The 23,158-nt window shown below is 47.5% G+C and overlaps 2 protein-coding genes across 2 annotated transcripts; one reads left to right on the top strand and one right to left on the bottom strand.

The window, feature by feature from the left end:
* The first annotated feature begins 9,596 nt into the window (after positions 1 to 9,596).
* Positions 9,597 to 13,658, top strand: LOC149348148 (WD repeat domain-containing protein 83-like). The gene is made up of 2 exons (XM_089587954.1): positions 9,597 to 10,651; positions 13,397 to 13,658. The coding sequence occupies exon 1, from the start codon at positions 9,724 to 9,726 to the stop codon at positions 10,642 to 10,644; it is 921 nt and encodes a 306-aa protein (XP_089444080.1). The 5' UTR covers positions 9,597 to 9,723; the 3' UTR covers positions 10,645 to 10,651; positions 13,397 to 13,658.
* Positions 12,416 to 21,553, bottom strand: agt (O-6-alkylguanine-DNA alkyltransferase). Its single transcript, XM_089587955.1, has 4 exons — positions 21,360 to 21,553; positions 20,641 to 20,814; positions 19,594 to 19,751; positions 12,416 to 13,595 (listed from the first exon to the last, which is right to left on the bottom strand). Exons 2-4 carry the CDS (start codon positions 20,793 to 20,795, stop codon positions 13,288 to 13,290), a joined length of 621 nt encoding a protein of 206 aa, XP_089444081.1. The 5' UTR covers positions 20,796 to 20,814; positions 21,360 to 21,553; the 3' UTR covers positions 12,416 to 13,287.
* Between the last annotated feature and the right edge of the window lie 1,605 nt (positions 21,554 to 23,158).

The following is a 23,158-nucleotide window of genomic DNA, read 5'->3' on the forward strand; positions in this document are numbered from 1 at the left end:
AGGCACCCGAACTTCAAGGATTCTAGGCTACCTGACGAGGCTGCACCTCCGCAGATTCCTACCACACTTTTGTCGACGAATGAACGTCTACATCACACAGCGCGGGCACCCGTCACGCGTCCATGGCCGCCGCTTCTTCTCTGGGGCCGAGAGAGGGGGGGGGGGGGGGGGTAGGTCGCGCGGCCCAAGTGCTTTCAGCCGACCTCACGCAGCAGGAAATACGGGCCAGCTGTCAGTCATGCAGCCGTCACCTCCGCAACTGGGCCACACCAGCCAGTCGTCACTGACCAAAACGGGCAGGTCCTCTTAGTGGACACTACAAGATTACCTCTTCTGCACGGGTGCGCCAATTCTGAAGTGCGCACGTTCCGCATGATCCATCCTGATCATGGCATCGTTCTGTACACACTAACGAGAGCTCAAAACTTTCCAGCACACCTTGAAGACATTCTATCCAGCCCACCTTGAAGACATTCTACTGGCCAGCATGATAATGTAGAATTAGGAGTTACGACACGTCATGCCATTTAGACAGGCGTAAGTACAGCCTTTGTCGAAAGTTTGGAGCCCAGGGGGTTTTCTTTTGAGCCACACTGTGTCGTTCTTAATGGATCTCTAGCGCTCCAAATTTCCTAGGCATAAGAAGATTTCTGGTACTGCCTCCTGCAATAAGTAGGACTTCCATGAATGCTCCTGGAGTCCCAGTATAAAGCTTGGAAGTGAACCCCCTGGGCTCTAAACTTTGGACAAAGACTGTACATGCGCATCCAGTTCAAACAATTCCTTTGCAAGATGTAAGCGAACGACTTGTTGCAACATTCAATAGAGAAGACCTCTTTTCAAGAGTGGCCAACAGACTCAAGAAGCCTAACGCTCCTTAATGTCGACGAAGGTGAGGTAACGCCTCAGGATGGCCCAGCAGTACTCGTTGAGGCCATCCAGCTGAAGGCGACCGTCTTCCCGCGGATGGCACTCCACCCGCTCACGCACCACTCCCGCGAGTCGCATGAACTCGTTCATGGGTTGCAGTCGTGCAACTGCTTCGCGGACCATCGCGGCTGCCACGGTCTTGCTGACTGACGACAGCCGGGCGACCTCCTTCACCAGCATACTGTGCCGGGACATACGTTCCAGGGCGGAAGCACCGCGCCTAGGAAAGAAGCAAGATTACGAGCTGAACTTAGTAGCAGAAGGCTGCAGTGGCGTACAGAGTAGAAACGCTCTTACACTTGATAAGTGAAACTTGATGCCGCCCTGAGATACCTCCGTGGCATCACGAAAACTGCCTCATACAGTGGTAAGGTACCGTCTTTGTCAAAAGTAACCAGGCTGCATGGTTTGCTTCTACCTCGTACAGTGGAGCCCTTACAGCTTCCGTGAAGCTGAAATGGCCGTTAAAGGTATGGACTAGGGGTCTTCTTACCTTCCAACACCTTTTGATCTTTAGGAAAGCCACAAGGGCTACACTATATAAGCTAGAAGAAAACCATGAAGCCTGGTTACTTTTGACAAAGACGGTACCTAGCCTGGCCTGTAAGGCTATCACTGTTGGCCTGTTGTAAGATACTATGTTGTCCTGTACTGTCAGATTACTGCTTCATAATGACAAAGACAATACAGAGACGATGCGTTAGGCTATCGCTGAAAATGGAGCATTTATGACTTAGAAATGGTCAGAAAGATGAACAGTTGTCACCCCCTGCAGCTCTTTTCGCAAGCAAAGTGCGGTGTGTGCAGGCTGGGAGACGCCGAGATTCGTTTCCAAATAGGGATCACGGAGTCCTTTTCGGTGAGGACGTCACGAATATGAAGTGAGGGCGGGAAGATTCTTTAAGTGCAATTTTCGCGACAAATAATGGTATAATGCTGCCGGACAAACGTCATTGTAGCCAGAAGCAGCTACAGGATCATTTTTTCATGAGAACATAAGTAGACGAAGCTTTCTACTGCACATGTCCATTTAGAGCAGCGTGATTAAAGAAGGAGGACGGGCTAGTTGGTACTTTTCATTCATGGCCGAAACATGGTTACTAGCGCTAAAAAACCCAAGGGACAGCGTTTCTACAATAGGCATACCTTTTCGCTGTCCCTTGTGTTTTTTAGCCCTAGTAGCCATGTTTCAGCCAGTGAACCAACCTTTAAGAGGAATGTCGCTCCGAACGATAAGACTCACAAACTTGCAACTGGGACGGAGCACTCAGTTGTACAATAATTATGTTCTGCCGCTCCCTCCACTCTTCTTTGCTCTGTTTTCCGTCGACCTGCGCCTCCGAGAGCTTTCTTCTTTTCAGCACCATAGCATCCGTTCCCGCTGCTCACAATGACCAAGCTCCCTTGACGTTTTCATCGTAAGTGCCGCTAGTCCGCCCGCTAACCCGCCCCCACTGTCAGGTGCACTACTATGTCATCGGGAAACCTCAAACAAGAAGTAGGAGGGCTATTCATCCTTCTTTAGAGATACCGTGTTTTCAGCTGTTCTCTCTAGCGGATAACGGTTTGCGTGGCGAAAAGGGTGAAAGGACTAGAGAAGATATGCTCCAGCCAGCTCTAGATAACTTTCTACATGGGCGCTTTTCGCCAACATGATCGGTTTGGTTGTGGTGCTAGAAGATACAGGCGATAAGTGTCGCTTAGGAACTATAAATCTGAATGTGATCGCCGTGGGAGAATTTTCGAAACGTCTGAAGAACAGATATCGCAATGCCTGTCTACCTGCCTGTCTACGTGGTTCCTACAGATCCAAAGGCAAGGTTTAAGGCTCCCTTTAGCTGCACCGAGTTGACAAGCTCTTCTGTACGCATTAGCTGAATGCGCAGTAGCATTAAATCCACATTTTAGTCTGTAACGAAAATCAACACCATGCAGACGTCTCTAGCGTCCGAAGTGTCGTTTTCCACGTGCGGGCTTCGAATTCAGAATCAACATCGGCAAAACAAAAAACAGAGAATCAATGCATGGATGCGTCTAGATGAAGCCGAACTGGTATATATCCGGCTGACAGAAAGGTACGTTATAGCGTTCCTAAATTATCAATAACAATGCAAAAACAGCCAACGAGTACAATACACAATGATCATACGCTTTCATGTGCCACGTACCGGTCATTGCGTGCTCTCCTGACAAACGCCGAGGCGCGAGTAAGAAGGTCTGAGTTCCGCCGCGCCGTTTGCAACACATTGTACCACTCCCTCTGCGCCAGCGCGTCAGTCTCGCGCGACATACGCAGGCTGGCGTTTAGAAGGGTGTAGTTTTCTTCGATGCCTTCAGACAAACGCCGAACGAAAATGCTTGACTTCTCATCGTGCTCACTTCTATATTCAGCTGTGTGGATGGTGTCACTCAGTCTGACGGCATCTGCGAGACACTGGATGTCTTCATCAATCGTGCCCGAGGATGTAACTGTACGCACCGAAAGGTATCCGAGACTCGTGTTGAGTAAAAGTGATCCAGCGACAACCTTCCAACAACCCTTGTGGCGATCACAGACGAATGCATCCAACCTGGCACTCAGATACAGTTCTTCCAGTGACGTCGTCGCTCTGAAGTACTCGCTGATAGCCGACGTCAGGGGACCATCCAAGTCACGAGTCGCAATCTGTAGAAGCAAGACCGTAACGTGATTCAATGTGACCATCCGTTTCAACGTCCCGCAGAGCTCTGGTTTTGTGTATATGTCCCGAAATGCCGCAACCTGCGTGAACACTCCGCACTCCAGCATGCTCTGATTTGCCCCTACAATATAGCGTCCTGCATCAAGCACTACTTTCTTCTTAGCACCGCTTTCTTTCAGCATTTTCCACAACTCTTGCAAAGTGACATGACTGCGAGGGGAAACACGCACAGTCACCTTCTGTAGACTCTCCTTCTGGTCCACAGCCGCAAAGAATAGTTCCCACTCGCGGACTTGCCAGATAGGCGACACCAGTCTCACTTCCTCCAGTGTTTGGTTATCCATAAAAGCTTCAAGCCAGCAGTTGCACAATACTGTGAGCTGCTCTTTGAAAGGATTTCCTCGCGGGACAAGCTCGAGGCACCGCAGAACATCGTTCTGCGTAATAAGCTTGGCTATTAGTTTGGCGCTCTCTTCAGTGATCATCAATGGCTCCACCTTCAACTTCCTCACTGTTCTGTTCACTGAAAGGCCTTCGAAGATCCACTGCCAGTAATCATTAGGACCATTGAATCCTCTCTCTTCTGTTTCAATGCTGAAAGCTTTCAGTGTGGTAGTGTGCTGCAAGTACTTGGCGAATGCTGGTCGGTTTACCAAGGAGACTTCGTCAGACGCTGACTCGCAGATCGAGAGCTCTTCCAGTGTGTTGTTTGCTCTAAGCCCTGCCACGAACTGATCCGCCTCTTCCTCAGTTATGCGCAAACGTGGAACCTTCAGCACTCTCAGACAGTCCGTCGCACAAAGGAGAGTTCCAAGCGCGACGGACAGCCCTCCTGGAGCAACGACGCCGCATTCGCACTCAATACGTTCCAGGTGAGAAAGCGACGAAATGGCATCACAAAGTCTCGCGTGCTTGGCAACTTCCCGAAACTTAATCTTGAGCTCCTTGATAGACGTATTTCCACGAAGACCATCGCAGAAAAGGTCATCTAAAGGGTAGTAATAAGCATTGGACGAATTCTGGCTTACACCCAATATGCACCGGTGGGTCTTAAGAAGCCAGTTGAGCGAAACCACGGCCCTTTGCTGTATCCAGAAATCGCCTGCTCTGCGACCGGCTGGGCGTGGAAAGCTGAAATTGAAGCCCTGCAGGGACAACTGGCCACGGCCTCCTGAGTCTTCTCGAAGTTCGCAGCGAATGTGGAAAAGCAAGTCGTTCCATATGGGCACGTTTTCGACAACGTGGCACTCTTGGCCTGTCGCTGCCGTGCAGGGCAACTTGCAGTGCTTAGAAAAGGCGCTGAACCAGGCCATTGCTGTCTGTAGAGAACCAAGGGGTCTCCCAGGGAACTCCGGACGCCCTCCTACTCTGTCTTCACAGCCATAGTGGGAAAGAAACCCGGGGTACGTCATTCTGCCCCTGCACAAAAAGTATGCATGCATGTTGCAAGGCCGAAGTACACATTTCGATGTCTATACAGCACGTATACAGAACGACTGACCACTGTCACTCGGGTACAGATATCACGCTGCTAAATGGGCTGGCTGGCCGCTTAAAACAAAAGAAGACCCTTCATGAAGGCTTCTGTGCTGTTCGTCCTTAACAGATGAAATTTACGAACACTACGAGTTTTGGCGGCCGATTAGTATCAATTACATAAACCAGCTTTTGTGGACGATGCTGTTTTCTGTTGTCCCCCCCCCCCCCCCCCAACCTCCGCCCCGCGCGTGGCGGACGATGGAGGCTGCCGATAAGCAGTGAACCATCACCCCGCTCCCCGTGCGCAGTTGCTGATAACCGGCGGCGACTCGATAACGCTATCACGTTCTACTCTCAAAGGAGAGGCTTAAGTGTCCTCCAAATTTTCCTCACCGATCGCCTTTGCTTCAATCAAATCCAAAGCAAAAAAAAAAAAAAACACGGGCAACGAGTAGTACTTGGCAAATACCGGCACTCTGCCCTTCATTAACCCTTTCACTGCCAGGTTTGTTTACTCGCAGCTGTACACACCCTGCCGGGTTTTTTTCGCATGTTAGTTTCCTGGGAATTTTTTGCTAGTAACGCACTAAAGTGCTCTGCAGGGCATGTAGACATGTTTATTCAGGATAATCTTATATATATTAGTTGTACTGAATCAAATCTTCCAGCACCAATCGTGCCTGTCGGATTTCCTCTTCTTACGCGGATTTTTCGGTGGAAGGGGGACTTTATCGCTGACATCACTCGAGAAGGCACTTAGGTGGGCTCCTTTCTCGTTCTCATTATAATTGGACTCCGAATTCACAAGCAGTTTTGAATTTCTTCGTTCGTCAAAGCGTGGACGAGTGTGGCACATAGCCTCATGGCTGCTGTGCGCAGACCAAAACGAAGTGGCTCGGATGTGGAAACATGCGTGCCATCTGTTGTTTAAAATTTACCCTACAAGATCTGTGAATTTATAGAGTCTCTCCATAGATGGCGCTACATGTTTACATAGTTTTTTACACGAGTATTATTGGGAGCGGCAGGGGGTGAGTTAAAAAGCCAAAACGAGTTAACTCGGGAGAGGCAGGGGGTGTGCATATGTGGTAGCCCGAGTTATCTCGGGAGTGGCGGTGAAAGGGTTAAACCTGACAAGTCTGTAATGGTACCAACGCAACACCAAGAGTTCGATCCCCTGTGCTGCCGGGTATTCACCGGTGGTACAACAGATACAAGCTTTCCCCTGCTCGGCTTATCTGGCTTAAAGAAACTGCAGCACTTTTTTGAGAATTTCGCGATATTCAAGGATTCAAATCTATACAGGCTGTGGGTAAAGCATGCCAAGTGTTTTTGCATTAGCATTCCAAGTAATGACGTAATCGACAATTGAATTTTGCGCTTCTCCTCAAAGCACTGGAGGAATGCAGGGAAGTTTAGTGTGACGTCACGGAAGGTATGGTTTGAAATTACCGCGCCATGCCTTGACTCGTTAGACGCTGGCAAACAACTCTCGGCTCGGTTTGCCTTCGGTGGCGTTGGTTTTTTGCTTCAAAGCAGGCGTTCGTGCGTTGGAAATGTACCGATACCTTCAATGACGTCATCATGCACCCCCCCCCCCCCCCCCACTTGGCGTTGTGCGCTGCGGAGAAGCTTGAAAGGCGTCCGGATTTTAAAAGACGATTACTTCACTATTTTAAGTGCTAGCCCAAAAAGGCATGCTTTACCTGCAAGTTTCACACATTCGACCCTCTGAGGCTCGTTGATTTCTAAAACCTATGCAGTTTCCCCTTAAGGTATTGGGATGCGAGTCTCTATCCTCACCTTGTGTGAAGGAACAAAAATACTTTGTGCCATGGCACTATTTGGGCAATGCAGCCCTCGCACTACTAAAATTCATCATTAGCAACAGGACACCAAACCATGTGCTAAGCACTATTTTGCGATACTGTTGTACCCGTGACGAAAGCGCGGAGCGTCTGCCTGGACGCAAACGGCGAGCAGCGCCGCGTCGCTGCAGGAAACGGTGCGGTTTATGGCTGGTTCAACGTCCCAAAGCGACTCAGGCTATGAGGGTCGCCATAGTGAAGGGCTCCGGAAATTTTTACCACCTGGGCCTCTTTAACGTGCGCTCACATCGCACAGTACACGGGCCTCTGCAAATCCTTTGCCGCCGCGGTGGCTGGTTATGGTGCTCGGCTGCTGATCCGAAAGACGCGGGTTCGAACCCGGCCGCGGCGGCTGTGTTTCGGTGGAAGCTAAAAGCAAAAGCCATCTGTGTGCAGTGCAATGTCAGCGCACGTTAATGAACCGCGGGTGGTCTAAATTCGAAGCCCTCCACTGCGGCATAGTCCATTGCACTAAAAGTACGCTCGCGGCCATGCCACCACCTTGCTTGCTTCGTCGTTGCCCCGGAATACTCGACATATCATCATCATCATCATCACAATCAGCCTGACTACGCCCACTGCAGGGCAAAGGCCTCTCCCATGTCTCTCCAGCTAACCCTGTCCTTTGCTAATTGCGGCTACCGTATCCCCGCAAACTTCTTGATCTCATCCGACCACCTAACTTTCTGCCGCCCCCTGCTACGCTTGCCTTCTCTTGGAATCCACTCCGTTACCCTGAAGGACCAGCGGTTATCTTGCCTTCGCATTACATGCCCTTCCCAAACCCCTTTCTTCCACTTGATTTCGAGTAGGATGTCATGAGCCCGCGTATTGTTCCCTCACCCAACCTGCCCGATTCCCGTCTCTTAACGTCACACCTATCATTTTTCTTTCCATAGCTCACTGCGTTGTCCTTAACTTAAGCTGAGCCCTCTTTGTTAGCCTCCACGTTTCTGTCCAGTAGGTGAGCACCGGTAAGATACAGCTGTTGTACACTTTTCTCCTGAAGGATATACGGGTGTTCCTTGAGTCAAAGAGACGTCAGTCCATCTCAAAGAACAAGTCACAGTAGAGAGGTTGGGCTAAAGAAAAACAAATGCCCTGCCCGCACCGTCTTGCGACACAACGGGCTAGTCACAGTATAGAAAGAGCATGCCCATAAGGAATTCTTCGCATTAGGCGCATAAGTTACGGTCGAAGGTACGTCAGAGTGGTACTCACGTAAATGGCGGATGGACAGACCTACTTCTTCTAGCGCACGCAGTTCTTATAGGCCCTGGAAAGTGCCGCCGATATAAAATACTGATGATGGTGGTGACGATGCTACACCTTGCGCCACCTTCTGGACCAGTTGAGATGATGCTCGGTTATCAGGAAATGAAAGGCGTGGTAACTCTCTCACTTCCGTATGGACACATCAAACGCGCCGTGAGGGAAGGGAGGAACGTGAGAGTGAAATAGGAAAGAGAGGTGCCGTAGTGGAAGGCACCGGAAAATTCGGCAGATCAGTTCCCAGGTTCGAACCCAGCCGTGTTTCTTCGGAAGCCAAACGTAAAGGCGCCCGCGTGCTCTGCGATGTCAGTGCACGTTAAAGGTTTATTGTGGTTTAACGTCTCAAAGCGACTCAGGCTATGAGGGACGCCGTAGTGAAGGGCTCCGGATAATTTCGACCACCTAGGGTTTTTTTAACATGCACTGACATCGCACAGTACACGGGCCTCTAGAATGTTTTTTTAAGACGCGGGTTCGATCCCGGCCGCAACGGTCACATTTCGATGGAGGCGAAATGCTATAGCTAGGCCCTTATACTGTGCGATATCAGTGCACGTTAAAGAACCCCAGGTGGTCGAATTTATCCGGAGCCCTCCACTACGGCATGAGTCGCTTTGGGACCTTAAAAGCCATAAAAACAAACCAAACCACTATTTCTTTAAAAACCTTGCTTGTTACTCATTTACCACTATAACTCATATGACATACTTCAATAGTGCCTATATAAGCTCGTGTCCATAGTGTCCGTTCAGAAGTGAGTGATTTGTAGAACTCAAGTGTCACGCTCGTTGTTGGTCCTTGCAAAGCGCCGTTAAAGTTGTTCATCTTGTAAGATTACTTGAACATTTTTTAGTACAAGTTGAATTTATATTGCTGGAATGTTTAATTGATGGTAAAAGCAACGTTATTTCAGCGTTTATCTGTAACGTTCTAGGAAAGTTCGGAAAAAAAGAAAATTAATGGCGTTTTAACATTTCGGTGCTACCTAGGCATGTGTGAACAGTTTGACAGGAAAGGGGCCTGTTTAGTTTTAACAGTAGAACCACCTCGAACACTGTGGTTACTTTAACGCTACACGTTAGCTGCAAAACCCAAATGATGCAGGCGCTGGAAGCCGTGGCTGCATTCGAAACCGAAACTTCCTTTTAATCATGCACCACACCTGTCAAAAGTGAGACGTTGACGCTGGAGTCTGTATTTATACGTATTAAAAAATGAACACCGAGACACTTGCAGATTTGTTGAACTTAACAGTTTGATAACACCACAACAACAACAAAAAAAAACAATTCGCTAACGTTTTTTACTTTGGCTTTGAAGCAGGCGGCATCGAGCCAAGCCACATCTTAGTGCGCGTGAGTAATGGCGCCGCTTATGTCGGGTGAGATGGAGAAGTTAAGCGTGAAGCTTTGCAACGACGGCTCAGCGTCTTGCAGATTGTGTGCAGTCATTTGAAAAACGGACAGAAAGACAATCGATAATCCGCGGCAGACATGGTGGCCGGAGTTCCGAGCCTTAACATCAAGCAGCTAGACTGCAAGCAGGGCGCCGTCCGTGTTGTGCGCTTCAACGCCGACGGCAACTACTGCCTCAGCGGCGGTAGCGACCGCACCGTCAAACTCTGGAACCCGTTCCGCGGTTCTCTGCTGCAAACGTATCTGGGACACGCCGGCGACGTCCTTGACGTCCGGGCTTCCTGCGACAACGCTAGCATCGCCTCGGTCAGCTCCGACAAGTCAGTCGTGCTCTGGGACGTGACCACGGCGAAGAGCACACGCAAGTGGCGTGGTCACGCGGGCTCCGTGCAGGCAGTTTGCTTCAACGAGGACTCCTCGGTCGTCATATCAGGCTCCATCGATTGCAGCGTGTGCTGCTGGGACACCAGGAGTCGAGCCCGCGACCCCCTGCAAGCGCTCAAGGAGGCCCGCGACGCCGTGACAAGCGTGCTCGCCACTGATCACGAGATCGTAACCTCGTCGCTGGACGGCTCGGTGCGTCGCTACGACCTGCGCATGGGCAAGATGTACAGAGACGCGTTGGGGTGCTCCGCTACGCGCGTCCAGATGACGCGGGACGGCCTGTGCATGCTCGTGAGCTGCCTGGGTGGGGTCTTGAGACTTCTGGACAAAGCAAGCGGACAGTCGCTGCAACAGTTCAGCGGTCACAAGAACGCGCAGTTCTACCTGGACTGCTGTCTCAGTCAGGACGACTCGCACGTCTACTCCGGCTCGGAGGATGGTCACGTGTGCTGCTGGAACCTGGTGGAAGGGTCGCTGGTCGACCGGCTCCGCCACCCGACCGAGGCCCCAGTGTCGTCGCTGTCCCAGCATCCGTCGAAAGCGGTGTTACTGACTGCTACACGAGGACTGGTGTATTTGTGGGGAGAGCCCGAAAGCGTCTCCAAGGACTCCTGATGCTGAGGTCAAAGTCTAAACACCACATTTTCGTCCTTTTGACCAGACGCGAACAAGCGTTTTCGTTGTGCGGTTTGCTCTTCACTTGAGGATTAGTACGATGGTAATGGAAGGTTTTTACCAAAGTGGTTTTTACCGATGGACAAGTTTCGCCCCCCCCCCCCCCCCCTCCTTCTTTTCAAAAAAAAAAAAAATGCAGAATCGCTGCAGTTTGGCATATGTGGGCTGTGACATCGTGCATACACTCTACACTCTTCAGACATGAAACGTGGCACTTTTAGTGCAAGGCCTTGCATGTTTTTTGGAGCTGGCAGTACCTTTGATAGGGTTTTAGCTGAAAGGATAACGTCAGAATAAGAACTCTAGTAGTGCGTATGCTACTCGCGCTTTTTTTTGGGCGCACCCCGCGGTGTGTGTGTGCCACCATCATGCTGAATCTCCTAGGGCGCTTGCCTGAATTATCATGCTTCAAGCATTGGCAAGTATGTGTCACAATGTGTGCCACCCATGTGGAGTGCAAGTTTGGAGCATTAACTGAAGCATAACTTGAGCCTGCAGTGTAGAAAGTGTTGCAAATAGTGTCTGGAATGAGTTTTGTAGCGTGGGAAATGCAAATGGTTTACCTAACAGCAGGCAATTGCCCCGCATGGCTAGTGTTGAAAAATGATGGCAGTGTGTATGTGTGCGTGTGTGGGGGTTCACATTGCAAAGCTGCATGTGGGCTATGGGGAACAGTGCAGTGAAGGGCTTTTGAATAATTTCAACTGCCATTATGTACTGACATCACACTCCACATTGGTGTTCTCACATTCTTTCATCTTGTATTCATCTGTAGAACATCTTAGAAAGTGTTCCACGATGGCAAGTCGATATTGGGAAGTAGACACTCTTAAGAACATAAATTCTGCACGCTATTGAACTTTCTGCGCTTGCATGAACTGGCAAAGAAGTGTGCTTGAAATTATGTCATTTCATCTGGACATGGAGTGCAGAAGTCGAGGAATAAAAAAATATTTACTTAGCATGAGCATAGAACACATGTCAACAAACACTTGTTGATTCTTGCAGTAGATACGTACTCGTAAAAAAACCTTTCACAAGCTCACAAACATTATTTCAAAAAGAGGGTAAACAGCACTTGCACGTAAACATGACAAAATGAGTAGTTCAGCAACATGGTCCTCCAATCTTTTCTGACAGCTCTGAAGCAAGAGAACATATAGCCAGCAATAAGAACATGAGCAGTTGCTTTTAAATGTCATTTTTTCAGCTCACTGACCTCATGCACTTTCCTGGTCATATTAAACAAACAGCTATTAAAAAGAGAATGAAAGGAAAACAATGGATTCTCGTGCAGCATTTAGGCAGCCTTGGCTAAGATGGCTAACTTTAGCAAATGTGCAGTTTCCTAGAGTAACACCACTAGATACAAGCAGTTAGTAAACACAAGCACATAGTACTTCCACAGTACATGTCGGAACATTAAGGGTATTACAGTTACTGTGAAGCCACGAGTTATGTCAATCTTTCACATATTCACAAGCGTGCCTGGCTCATGTTTAAAAAAAAAAATTGAGGCATGAAATCATGTCTCCTTGCTACAAGGTTAGTTTAGCTTTATCATATAAACAGCGAGAAAAAAAAATGCACCTTGGGAGCATGTGTAAAGCAGTTTGTTTTTTCAGAGCAGTATCATAGCAAGGCCCACAAATGTCAAGCAGAATTGCAAAAGAAAAAGTATAACATACTGCACTATCTTCAAGAACAAGTTGTGGACAAGTTAAAACTAAACTAGCGTCCACTTCCGCTGCATCCCCATTAGCACATGACAATGCGCTTTCATCATTGGGTAGATTTCCCTAAAAACTTATAGTAAACACTAAACCAAAACAGCAGTGTAGATTCAACAAAGCACAAAATATAGCTAGCAGGCATCTTCAGAAGCATGCAAGATGGCAAACAAGCAGCCAAAGATATAGCATAAACTTCCCTATTCATGCTACACTTCGCAGTGTGAACAAAATTTGCAACTAGAAAAAGCAATGCACCCTGCAATCAAACTAAAAAACTGACTTATGTTGGTACTCTTTCATTGGTACCAGAACACCGGGCAGGTAAGGCTGGAGAACCCAACCTGCTTCACTTTTGCTTCCAACTGGCTTCTAGCGAGTCAGGCAACCTTCACAATGCTGAAACCTATTTCCCTTAAAGATATCTTCATGCCTGAGCTGTCCAGTTGCCACAGGATTCAGCTTTTGACAAAGCAGACATACCACCACAAAAATAAAGTGTCCTCCGTTTGCTGACACCAGACCAGCATTGGCGAACACAGAACATGATTTGTACAATGCACATTCTGTGCAACACAAAGTATCAACATGAGTGGAAACATCAGAACTTCTTAAATGTAACTAGCCAGTAGGCAAGGATATATATATGTAGCATGATTTGTCCACCGGCACCTCTGAATACAAGGCTCCATGTAAAAATCTGTAACAAGCAATCAAACAGAATAAATTCTTAGCACCCTGTTGGAGCTTGCAGGATTCTCTCTAAAGGATAACCACACATTTATGACATTCCAACTCAAGTAAGTTCAAACATTCTGCCACATTGGCTCAGTGGTAAGAAGGCTCTCGGCATTCAGAATGTCCGTCTAACCCTCTGTTTCCAGGTCTTTGCAGCTTTCTCAATCGCAATGCCCTCGCGAGTGAGTAGCCACTGTTTCACTCTGTCTCGCTTCCCGGCGCAGTAGTGTCCCAAGGAGCCATCCTGGCGTACGACGCGGTGACACGGGACCAAGATTTGGAGCGGGTTGTGCCGCATGGCAGAGCCGACAGCCTGAGAGGCCTGGGGGTTGTCACAAAGCTCGGCCAGTTCCCCGTAGCTCACTACTCTCCCAGCTGCGACCTCCTCAGACAGCCTCCGCCACACCAATCCCGAGAAGGAACCTGGAGCAACAACAAAATTGAAGTGCATGATTAAAATCGCATCACATCACAGAGAACTAAGAATGAAGACGCAAGTAAGGTAGATTTCAGACTACCTTCAGCTTAAAGGGACACTGAGGAGAAATTGAATTTGGCTTATACCGACAGAATACCAGCTCCTGATTACAAAAACGCCACTCATACTGACAACAAAGCTCTTGTAACGTAGAAAAGAGCAAGAACCAAAATACAGGCATCGCCGCCACAGGCCAAACTCGCAACTACAAGCGTGAAAACGTCGTAGGACAAAACAGTGTTGCTAGAATGGTTCTAGCAACACTAGGACACGAGAATTTACGAATCACCGAGGCGCAGCCAATGCATGCGCAAATCTCCTTGACATCGCCAGATGGCGCCACGTACCCGGCAGCTACGCGCGCGCCTGCAGCATCGGGACCAATCAGCGCCTGCTCAACGGCAGTAGGCGGGCTCCCGGTATTCCGCTAACGGTAACAAGGTACACGGTATGCTAAAGGTGTCTATTTGCGAGAACTTCGTTGACAACTTCGAGAGCAGGATCCATCGTAACGCTGGCAAAACGCCGGTGCAAACGTAAACGAAGCGACGGTAGCGACGGCCGCAATAGCCGATAGATGCCTTCAACGTGTGACCAGCGGTAGCTTTCTTTTCAGCTGCTGCTAGGCCGCACTGCTGGCCGCTAGAAATCACAGAGTCTGCGTTACGTCATGTGCACGTCATGCTTCACGTCACTTAGTCCTGTGTCGTCATAAGAGAATCCCAAGTTTGAATCAGAGCGGAGGGAAAAACTTTTTCAACTTCGAATCCAAATTTTTTAGAAATCAATGCATCTTTCGCTGCCGGCCAAGTGGCAACAAAGCCATGAAATGCCGAACTATCGGATTTTGCTTTAAAAAAAAATATTAATAGAGCTCTCCTCACTGTCCCTTTAAAGGTGCACTAAAAAGGAATCTGAACTCGGCATTTTTATCGTGGGAACTCGATCTGCTCGTTCCAAGCATTCTTAGAAACTTCGAATTATTGTCCTGTGTGGGCGATTTCCATAATTTAAATAGGATTGATTGTCCCGGCTCCCACCTTGTTTTGAACTCATCGCTGAAGGTAGGAAGAGTCAACTAACGCGTGGAGTGCCTTTCAGGCGGTCGTGCGGCGGCTTCACTTTCGCTTTTATTTTGTTTTTCAGGTTTCCGTGAATAAATAGAACCAGTCAGAGACTACGCAGCTACAAATTAGGCCCACAGAAATAAAAATACGCGTGGACTCTTTGCCTTCGCCGATCGCTACGTACCACTCCGCCGATGGCAGAACAGCAAGCTACCACGGGACTGACTGAAAGGTTGCCTGACTCCTCTTACCGTCAGCAGCGAGTTCAAAAAAAGGCTGTAGCCGGATGTTTAAACAGATTTAAACAGGGGAAATATGCCACGCAGAAATAATTCGAAGTTTCTAAAACTGCTCGGAACGTGTAGATCGAGTTCCCGTGGTAAAACGACGAGTTCAGAACCCTCTTTAGTTCACCTTTAAGCCATAATCTGCTATTTCTTACTCCTTCACTGCCGAAGTGGCCTGATATGTACGGGGTCCATGGACGCACTGGTGTTTCGAAAAGTGCGGTCACATGCTTGCTTGTTCACACTAAAAGTGGACGACCCTGTACTTGGATTGCCTCATGAAATGGTTTGCAACATATATCAATGGAATGATGCAGAAATGCATTTTTAATGAGAGAGCATTAGGAGAGCTATGATGGCAAAAAATGTCTGTAATAAGGGAGCAATTACTCATTGGCATCCACCCGAGCGCAGCCAGACGGCTACAAAGGGAAGCTATACAGCCTTCTCGGAAACTTTGCAGTTAAAGGTGCACTGAAGAGGATTCTGAACATGTCTTTTTGCCGCGGGAACTCGATCCACACGTTCCTAGCATTCTTAGAAACAGGGACTTATTGCCCTGTGTGGCCGATTTCCCCAATTAAAACGAATTAACGTCCGGCTTCCGCCTTTTTTTTTAAAATTCTGCCTCGTACGGTGGGTGGAGTCGACCAACGTGCGGAGCGCCTTTCATCCAGTCCCGTGGAGGCTTTGCTTTCGCTTTATTTTGTTTTTTAGGTTTCCATGAATAAATAGTTTCATTCGCGGATAATATAGCCGCAAAATAAGCCCGAAGAAATAAATATACGTGCGGGCTATTTGCTACTACGGACTACGACGTATTACTCCGCCGATGGCAGAGCGGCAAGCCGCCACGGGACTGGGTGAAAGGCGCTCCACGCGTTGGTCGACTCCGCCCACCGTACGAGGCAGAATTAAAAAAAAAAGGCGGGAGCCGGACGTTAATTCGATTTAATTGGGGAAATCGGCCACACAGGGCAGTAAATCGCAGTCTCTAAGAAAGCTCGGAACGTGTAGATCGAGTTCCCGCGGCAAAAAGACAAGTTCAGATTCCTCTTCAGTGCACCTTTAAAGGAAACTGTGAAAACTTTTTTTTTCACCGCGAAGTTTCTGAGAAAGTTGTATAGCTTCCCTTTGTAGCCGTATGGCTGCGCTTGGGTGGATGTCAATGAGTAATTACTCCCTTATTACAATTCTACTCCACCTTGGAGGATTCCCCTAAACATCTTGATGTTTAGGGGAACACCATCACCCAGGATGTTTCACCATCACATCCACCCAGGATGTTTCACATCCTGGGTGGATGTGAAACATCCACCCAGGTGGTCGAAATTTCCGGAGCCCTCCACTACGGCGTCTCTCATAGCCTTAGTCATTGTGGGACGTTAAACCCCATAAACAAACAAACAAACAAACAAACATCCACCCACCAAACAAGGCCAGCTGACAGGTGGTGCTTAGGAGGAGTCCCCCTCTCCACTTGTGAGGGAGAGGAGAGAGACGCCAGATTAAGAATGACTCAGCAAAAATAACAATGACTAAGAGGTAAACAACTGACAACAGGAGGCCTACGTGCAAGATAGCCAGCCTCCCAAAGAGCTTTATATGCGAAAATGAGGGTTCTGGGAACTATTTCTTCTTTGCATTGCTCGGGAAGAGCAGTCTGGGTCTAAAGCCCTACTGGTGGCTGTGTTTGACAACTCTTACATTTCCTTAATCGGACCACAGTCCAGATCCTCCGGATTAATACCAAGCTATCCAAAGGACATCAGGGACCCAAGGCTGCTGACACCATCTGGCTCGTTCAGGCGCTAGTCACCAGGCGTACAACATAATCCACTCCATATCAACTCAAGCATATACATTCTGTCGATATTCAGATTCTGAAAGCCTATAAGCGAGCACTCGGTCTAACTTCATACACGCCTACCGAGAACCTCCTCACCCTGGAATGCCATAATACGACCAGGGGATTAGTAAATGAAACAGCCACCTGCCAGTGTAGTGGCGCATCATTTAATCGCTGCACCACTACACTGTTACTGCTCTGCTGCAGTGCAGGATATGACATAATGAGAGATGGGAAGATGACACCATTGGCATAGAATCGGAACTGGAATAGACTGGTGAGTGAAAAAATAATGCTCTCTCTTTTAATCTGCATCAATCCACCAATTTATCGCCCCTTAATTTTTCATTTTCTTCCACAAATTACATCTCATAAAAGTTCGAGAAGGCAAGAATTTTCATTGTACGGTGCTGCAGGGAAACCAGCCCATGAGCAGAATGGTAACAATGAAAATTAAGAAGGTTGCAATGAAATTTTTCAGGGCAAAGCTGTGCCCAGACTAGAATGAATACTGCAGTGAACAGCTGATTAATAGCAGCACTTCGGGGGCACTGACATCTCTGGGCATGGGCACTCTCAGGTTTTTCTGCCACTGAGACGCAGCCACTATGGCCAGGGCTCAAACCATTCAATTTGCATTCAGCAGTAGGAACAGTTGGCTCTGCTTAGTGAACCAATATTCTACTGTTTTATTAATACTCACCACCACGACCTCTTTCCTTGTGACAGTTAACTACCTCTAGCATAAGGTTCTACACATTGCTTTTTTTTTTCTTTATGCGTCTTACTGGTTATTGTGGGATTGTCCGCGAGTTGGACAGAAAACCCAGACCTTATTTTCTGCTCTATGATGATGTACAGCGTTTCTTGCAGTATGTTAACAGTGAGTGGCACAGGCATCATAGGAACTGAACGACCGCATGGGTCGTTAAGCGCGACTGAGGTGCCAGATGCTCTTGTGTTGGCGGCTGGTATCCGGTCTGTTTTGAGTCCCTTTGCTGCAAATGCGATAAGCGATGTTATGCAATACATGGGTAACTGTATGAAGGAGAGTGAGAAATCCTATCACTTTTGACGAACTGGAATACTCCAAACTGATATCAGGGGGAGCTCTAGTTTACCTCTTTCACTTTTATGTGTGGAGAGGGGGGGGGGGGGGATAATTTCCTATTCAATCGCCACAGCACTGCTTCTCAGATGTCGACTTTTCTGGAGCTAGGTGGGCAGACCCCTTGCTTGAGTAACCGCAGAGGGGGTCCGAGGGGCGGCCAGAAAGTTTGTCCATTGCAAGTAGTTTCGAATACTTTGTACATATTTCCTGCTTATAAATAATTTGTCTTTGATCTCTCTCGAGTTTCCGTAAAACCCGCAAGTCTGAAGAAGACGAAGACAATGGAAAAAAAGAACCTAAGAAAACAAAGCCACTCCTCAACACCTTAAAGGGATACTGAACCAAACTTTTGGAGCTGCTCTTTTACATGAAACAAGAGCTGGACTGCTAAAATTGATAAATGTGACAAGGATTTTAGCAAGAAAGACTGATAACACGTTTTTTTTTTTTGCGATTTATTGCCGTATCGTTGTACCTGGCGGCCACCTGTGGAAGCTGCGACTAGACGTCGTTACACCCGTGTGCCCACCGTTTCCGCAGGAGCACGACTGCCATCGCTACTCGCGGTTGTCGTCTGCTCACGGTGTACACAGATATGTCAAGATGTTAATCGATGCAGTCTACATACAATAACCGTATGCACGCTTACCTTCGCTAAATGCAGCTACTTTTCCCGGACTTTACGCCATTTCTAACATTCTTACTTTTAAAACAGAGGCACGACGATGCTTAGATTAGTGGCGCCATCTAGTGGTTAGAAGGGGAACCATGTTTGTCAACAAACCGACGCCCCTCATAAGCCTAAAGGGGGCAGAATCGTCACTCTAAATAAAAAATAAAGCAAATTGATTACTTGTAAGTTTTCTTGTGGGCAACAGGAGACGAAGCGAAAGACCGGTGGCCCATTTATGGCCATTGAACGCGCTGAGGAAGGCAGTAACAACGATGAATGCAGTCTGAAGCGAGGCGTCATGCATCGAAGGGCGCCACCATATTTGCCGCTGCGGGATGTCATGACGTCACGCTCTTCACCTCGCGCCGGCCGGGAGGGCTTGGCGTGCGCGCTCATAGAACATCGAAAATAAAACCATCAGCTGAAAAATATGCGCAGTGACGACTAGACTTTGGTGTTATCACATTCTGAGAATATATTTTCAGCGTTTTTGTTCAATTTTAAGATTTTGCTTCAGTATCCCTTTAACGTTCACCATCTGCAATATAAACACGAATTTTAGATGCAATGAGCACCACAGCTCTTATTTTGAGTGATATGAGCGCAACAACAGAGACACAAAAGAACACGACAAGACAAGCCGTGTACTTTCTTGAGCTGATATCACTCAAAATGAACACTTCTGTACAACTAGCCCAACTTTCTGTTCTTATGCACTGCCCTTGTAACTTCCAGCAATAAATTGGCACCAATGTTAGATATTTGAAAGCAAAGAAGAGGAGAGACTTTCTCAGGCGAACCTTTCTGTCCATGGTTTGTCCACCTTGGACACAAATAAAAAGCTCGTGACACATCCGAATGTAGCAACAAAGCTAGATGCAACAAAGCAACTTTACGGTTGTCACCAACCAAATATGACAGGAAAAGGAACGTCCTCGATGCTGCAAGCAACACACCTCGAGGAAAAACAGTTGCTCCACATATAGCAGGCAGAAGCCGTGGCTCTTGGCATGGGTTCTTGAAGTAGGCGTCAAGCCATGACACGCAGCTCAGCACTGGCCGGTATGTGTAGCCATTGTCTTCAAACTCCTGACTCAGTAGCTTCACTTCAACGCTGAAATGAAAAAAAATTAAGGGAATGCAGTAATGTTCTGTCCTCACTTTATCGTAACTGCCATGGTCAAGGCTCCTAGTTTTCGGCGATTCCATGAAAAATGGCAGATTTAAGCATTTTTTGGGGAATTTTAGAGGAGGGAGTCTGAGGGCTCAAGAGAATCGTAAAAGAAATATGGTTACAATAATCATGTAGTCACAAACAGTTCAGAATCAGAATCAGTCTATTGGAATAAAAAAGAAAATACAAGGTGGACAAATTGATACAGGCTAGCCACAGCCGAGAACCCCACAGAAAGAAAAACCTAAACAGCATGCTAAAATATGGAAGCAGCAAGTATGTCTATGTTTAATAAGAGGCAATGTTTCAGATGTGAGTGCCACAACTGACAACTGAGCGACGCCAAGCCTCCAATACTTTAATGCATGATATCTTAATGCACAATACAAGCTACAATGGATTAATTCCCACATGCTTTTCTGACATGCAAAACACTTCGTGATAGCATTATGCCCCTGCAGCAGATCAGATCAGATAAGATCATCAGCCTGCCTACACCCACTGCAGGGCAAAGGCCTCTCCCATGTCTCTCCAATGAACCCTGTCCTTTGCCAGTTGCAGCAACTGTATCCCCGCGAACTTCTTCATCTCATCCATCCACCTAACTTTCTGCCGCGCCCTGCTTCGCTTGCCTTCTCTTGGAATCCACTCCGTTACCCTTAAGGACCAGCGGTTATCTTGCCTTCGCATTACAAATAATGCTCGTGAAGTTTGCTCCGGAATGGAAATGTAGCGGCCTGATACAGTGGATCGAAGGCGGTGCAAGGAGTGTTGGTTACAGGGTGTGATAACCGACATGTGCATATGTTCTCCAGGGCGATTGTGTTACCTCAGGTCCGGGGAAAAAGTCGCGTCGTCGATGTCGTCTACCTGGTGCAGGCTGTGAAGGCCGTTCGGGCAGCTCTTGACGGCGAGGCGGCCGATGGGGCTGCTCAGCACGTAGTCGTTGGTCGGCCCGTAGGGACACGACCGTTTTCGCTTCATTGCGCCCCGAGTAAGGGCGCTACTACTCGCAGGGAAAAGGCAAAGAACACAGAGTAAGCAACTGTACCCGAAAACAACGCGGCAATTTGCACACAGGGTGCGCAACAGTAAAGTATACGCTTCCGCACTTTCCAAACAAGCAAACAAACAAACAAACAAGTCCGTAGCACTTCGCGAAACATTTATCTTTAAGGAGTTACATAAGGAATGAAAAGTTTACCAAGGAAGGTCAACTTAAATGTCCACAGTAGCAGAAAGCAGGACTGATTTAGGAAAGTCGGCTAACAAGTACGCATCTTGCAACGAAAACAGAAACCTTTCCAAGCAGTGGGTTTACATGTCACTCATTCCAAGTTGTCAGAATGTTTGGACACGCTCTCGAGTCGACAGCGCATGCACACACAGTGCGCCTCTCCCAAGCACGAAATGCAAACAAGTTCGCTAAAGAGCACCCAACTAGAAGCAATACGTAAAAGGGGGCAAGTTTTTCGAGGGCCTGTATGATACAATAAAATGTGCTTTCAACGAAACCGAAAGAAAGTGTCAATTTAAACCAATACCAACCTGGTAACTCACGGCAAAACTTTGTTAGTGCACAGCACAGATACCGACGGCTGGAAACTTCAGCAAGAGTTTTCTCTGCCTTCGTGCAAAGCTTCTGCGTTATGCCAACTTAGCTAGCCAGCTACTGGTCAAAAGACAATATTCTCGTGCAGCCAAACACGAGTACAAACAGCCTAAACAACCTAAACAAGCCGCCGCCAGGGTTGCCAGGTCCTAAATTTTAAAAGTAGCCACAAAAAGCTGAAAAATAGCCAAAAAAGTAGCCAACCAGCTGCCGAAGTGTCAAAAGTAGCCAAAAGTAGCGCCAAGGTTGCAGAAAAGCATCACCAGAAGCATAAAGGGCGCAAGAAATATGTAATTCTTGTAGGACGCAGGGTAATTTGTGAATGCGAATAAGTCTGAATTACAAACGCATCGCAAACAAAATGAAAGGAAATACATGAACGCCATGGGACAGAAGCACGGAAACGAAGGGAAAGAGTGTGGGAAAAGTAATCAGAACAGTTTTTCTTCTTTTCAGAGGAGAAATAATTGGTGTTCCTAAGCCACAGCCATGGCAATTTTAATTCCCAGACATATATATATATATATATATATATATATATATATATATATATATATATATATATATATATATATATATATATATATATATATTGTCACCGACAAACGCAGTCGACAGCGCATGCACACACAGTGCGCCTCTCCCAAGCACGAAATGCAAACGGTGACAATATATATATATATATATATATATATATATATATTGTCACCGACAAACGCAGCAGAAACCGTGAAGCACAGCCGTTTTCTAGGACGAGGCTCGCCGAACCGCCAAGCTCATTCAAGACAAAGAAGACGCTCGGCCACGCGCTGGGAGACAAGGTTCGGCTACCAGGTGGCGCCGGCAGAGTGTCAGCAGTGTGGCAATATATTGATATGGCATGCCTGGCAATGTTTTTTGCCTGAAATTTCTTAACTTCTCCATAAACAAGGGTTTGATTTGATGCGCCTATTTCTTTTTCCGTTTCTCTCCTGTGATCTTTTTTCAGCTTTATATTGCAAAAATAGACTGATCACAACATACAGATAATATGTTCTAAAGGCATAGAAAGCATAGCCTTGGTCACATTTTTTCAGGTCACATGGCTTCCTTTCCAGCCGTATACTGGGGAACTCATGGCTCTCGGGATATCGCTGTACGATACGAAGAGCCTTCGTCATCGCGTTTCAAAGCCTTTTGCTCTTCCCCGTTCCCCAGTAATCGGCTAAATGGAAACCGTATTTGCCCTGAAAAATTTTAACCAAGACTGTAATCCTCAGCATCATCATGTTTGGGCGATCAACGCGCTTTGAACCAGTATCCAGCTGAGGAAACAAGGTATATCAGCTAAGTAGCAATTCACATCCTTATTTAGCGTAAGCGCATTGAGTGCATGATTGAGTGAATGGAGATTGGACATTTCTTATTGCTGGTTCTAAGGAAACCTACATATCAGCATTGCATAGCGGAGGCGAAATCTCGCTTGGGAGAACGCAGGAGCCAGTGAACACAGGAGCGAGGAGTATTTGAAGTCTAGGACATGATTACAGGCAAAATTTCAACAAAAAGACTTGCACCGCAGAATAATGGTGTTCGCGTAAGGCAGGGGTTCTCAAACTTTTTTGCTTGGAGGAACCCCAAAAGCCTTCAATAAGTTCCAGGGACCCCCCGTTTTCACTTACCAGCAATGTTGTCGAGTGCATTTTTGCAAAGAGAGAGTTGCAAATGTTAAATGTTTATTACACAGATTAATACA

The sequence above is a fragment of the Amblyomma mixtum genome, chromosome 4, assembly GCF_055824585.1.
Source record: "Amblyomma mixtum isolate Tamu chromosome 4, ASM5582458v1, whole genome shotgun sequence".
Lineage (NCBI taxonomy): Eukaryota > Metazoa > Arthropoda > Arachnida > Ixodida > Ixodidae > Amblyomma > Amblyomma mixtum.

What these genes read in the sequence shown, in the direction of transcription:
- LOC149348148 (XM_089587954.1), top strand. Translation starts at nt 9,724, where the DNA reads ATGGTGGCCGGAGTTCCGAGCCTTAACATCAAGCAGCTAGACTGCAAG.
- agt (XM_089587955.1), bottom strand. Translation starts at nt 20,795, where the DNA reads ATGAAGCGAAAACGGTCGTGTCCCTACGGGCCGACCAACGACTACGTG. An exon ending in ACTTTTTCCCCGGACCTGAG is followed by an intron (nt 19,752 to 20,640) that starts GTAACACAATCG and finishes TTTTCATTTCAG; the next exon opens with CGTTGAAGTGAAGCTACTGA. An exon ending in AGCAACTGTTTTTCCTCGAG is followed by an intron (nt 13,596 to 19,593) that starts GTGTGTTGCTTG and finishes TTGTTGCTCCAG; the next exon opens with GTTCCTTCTCGGGATTGGTG.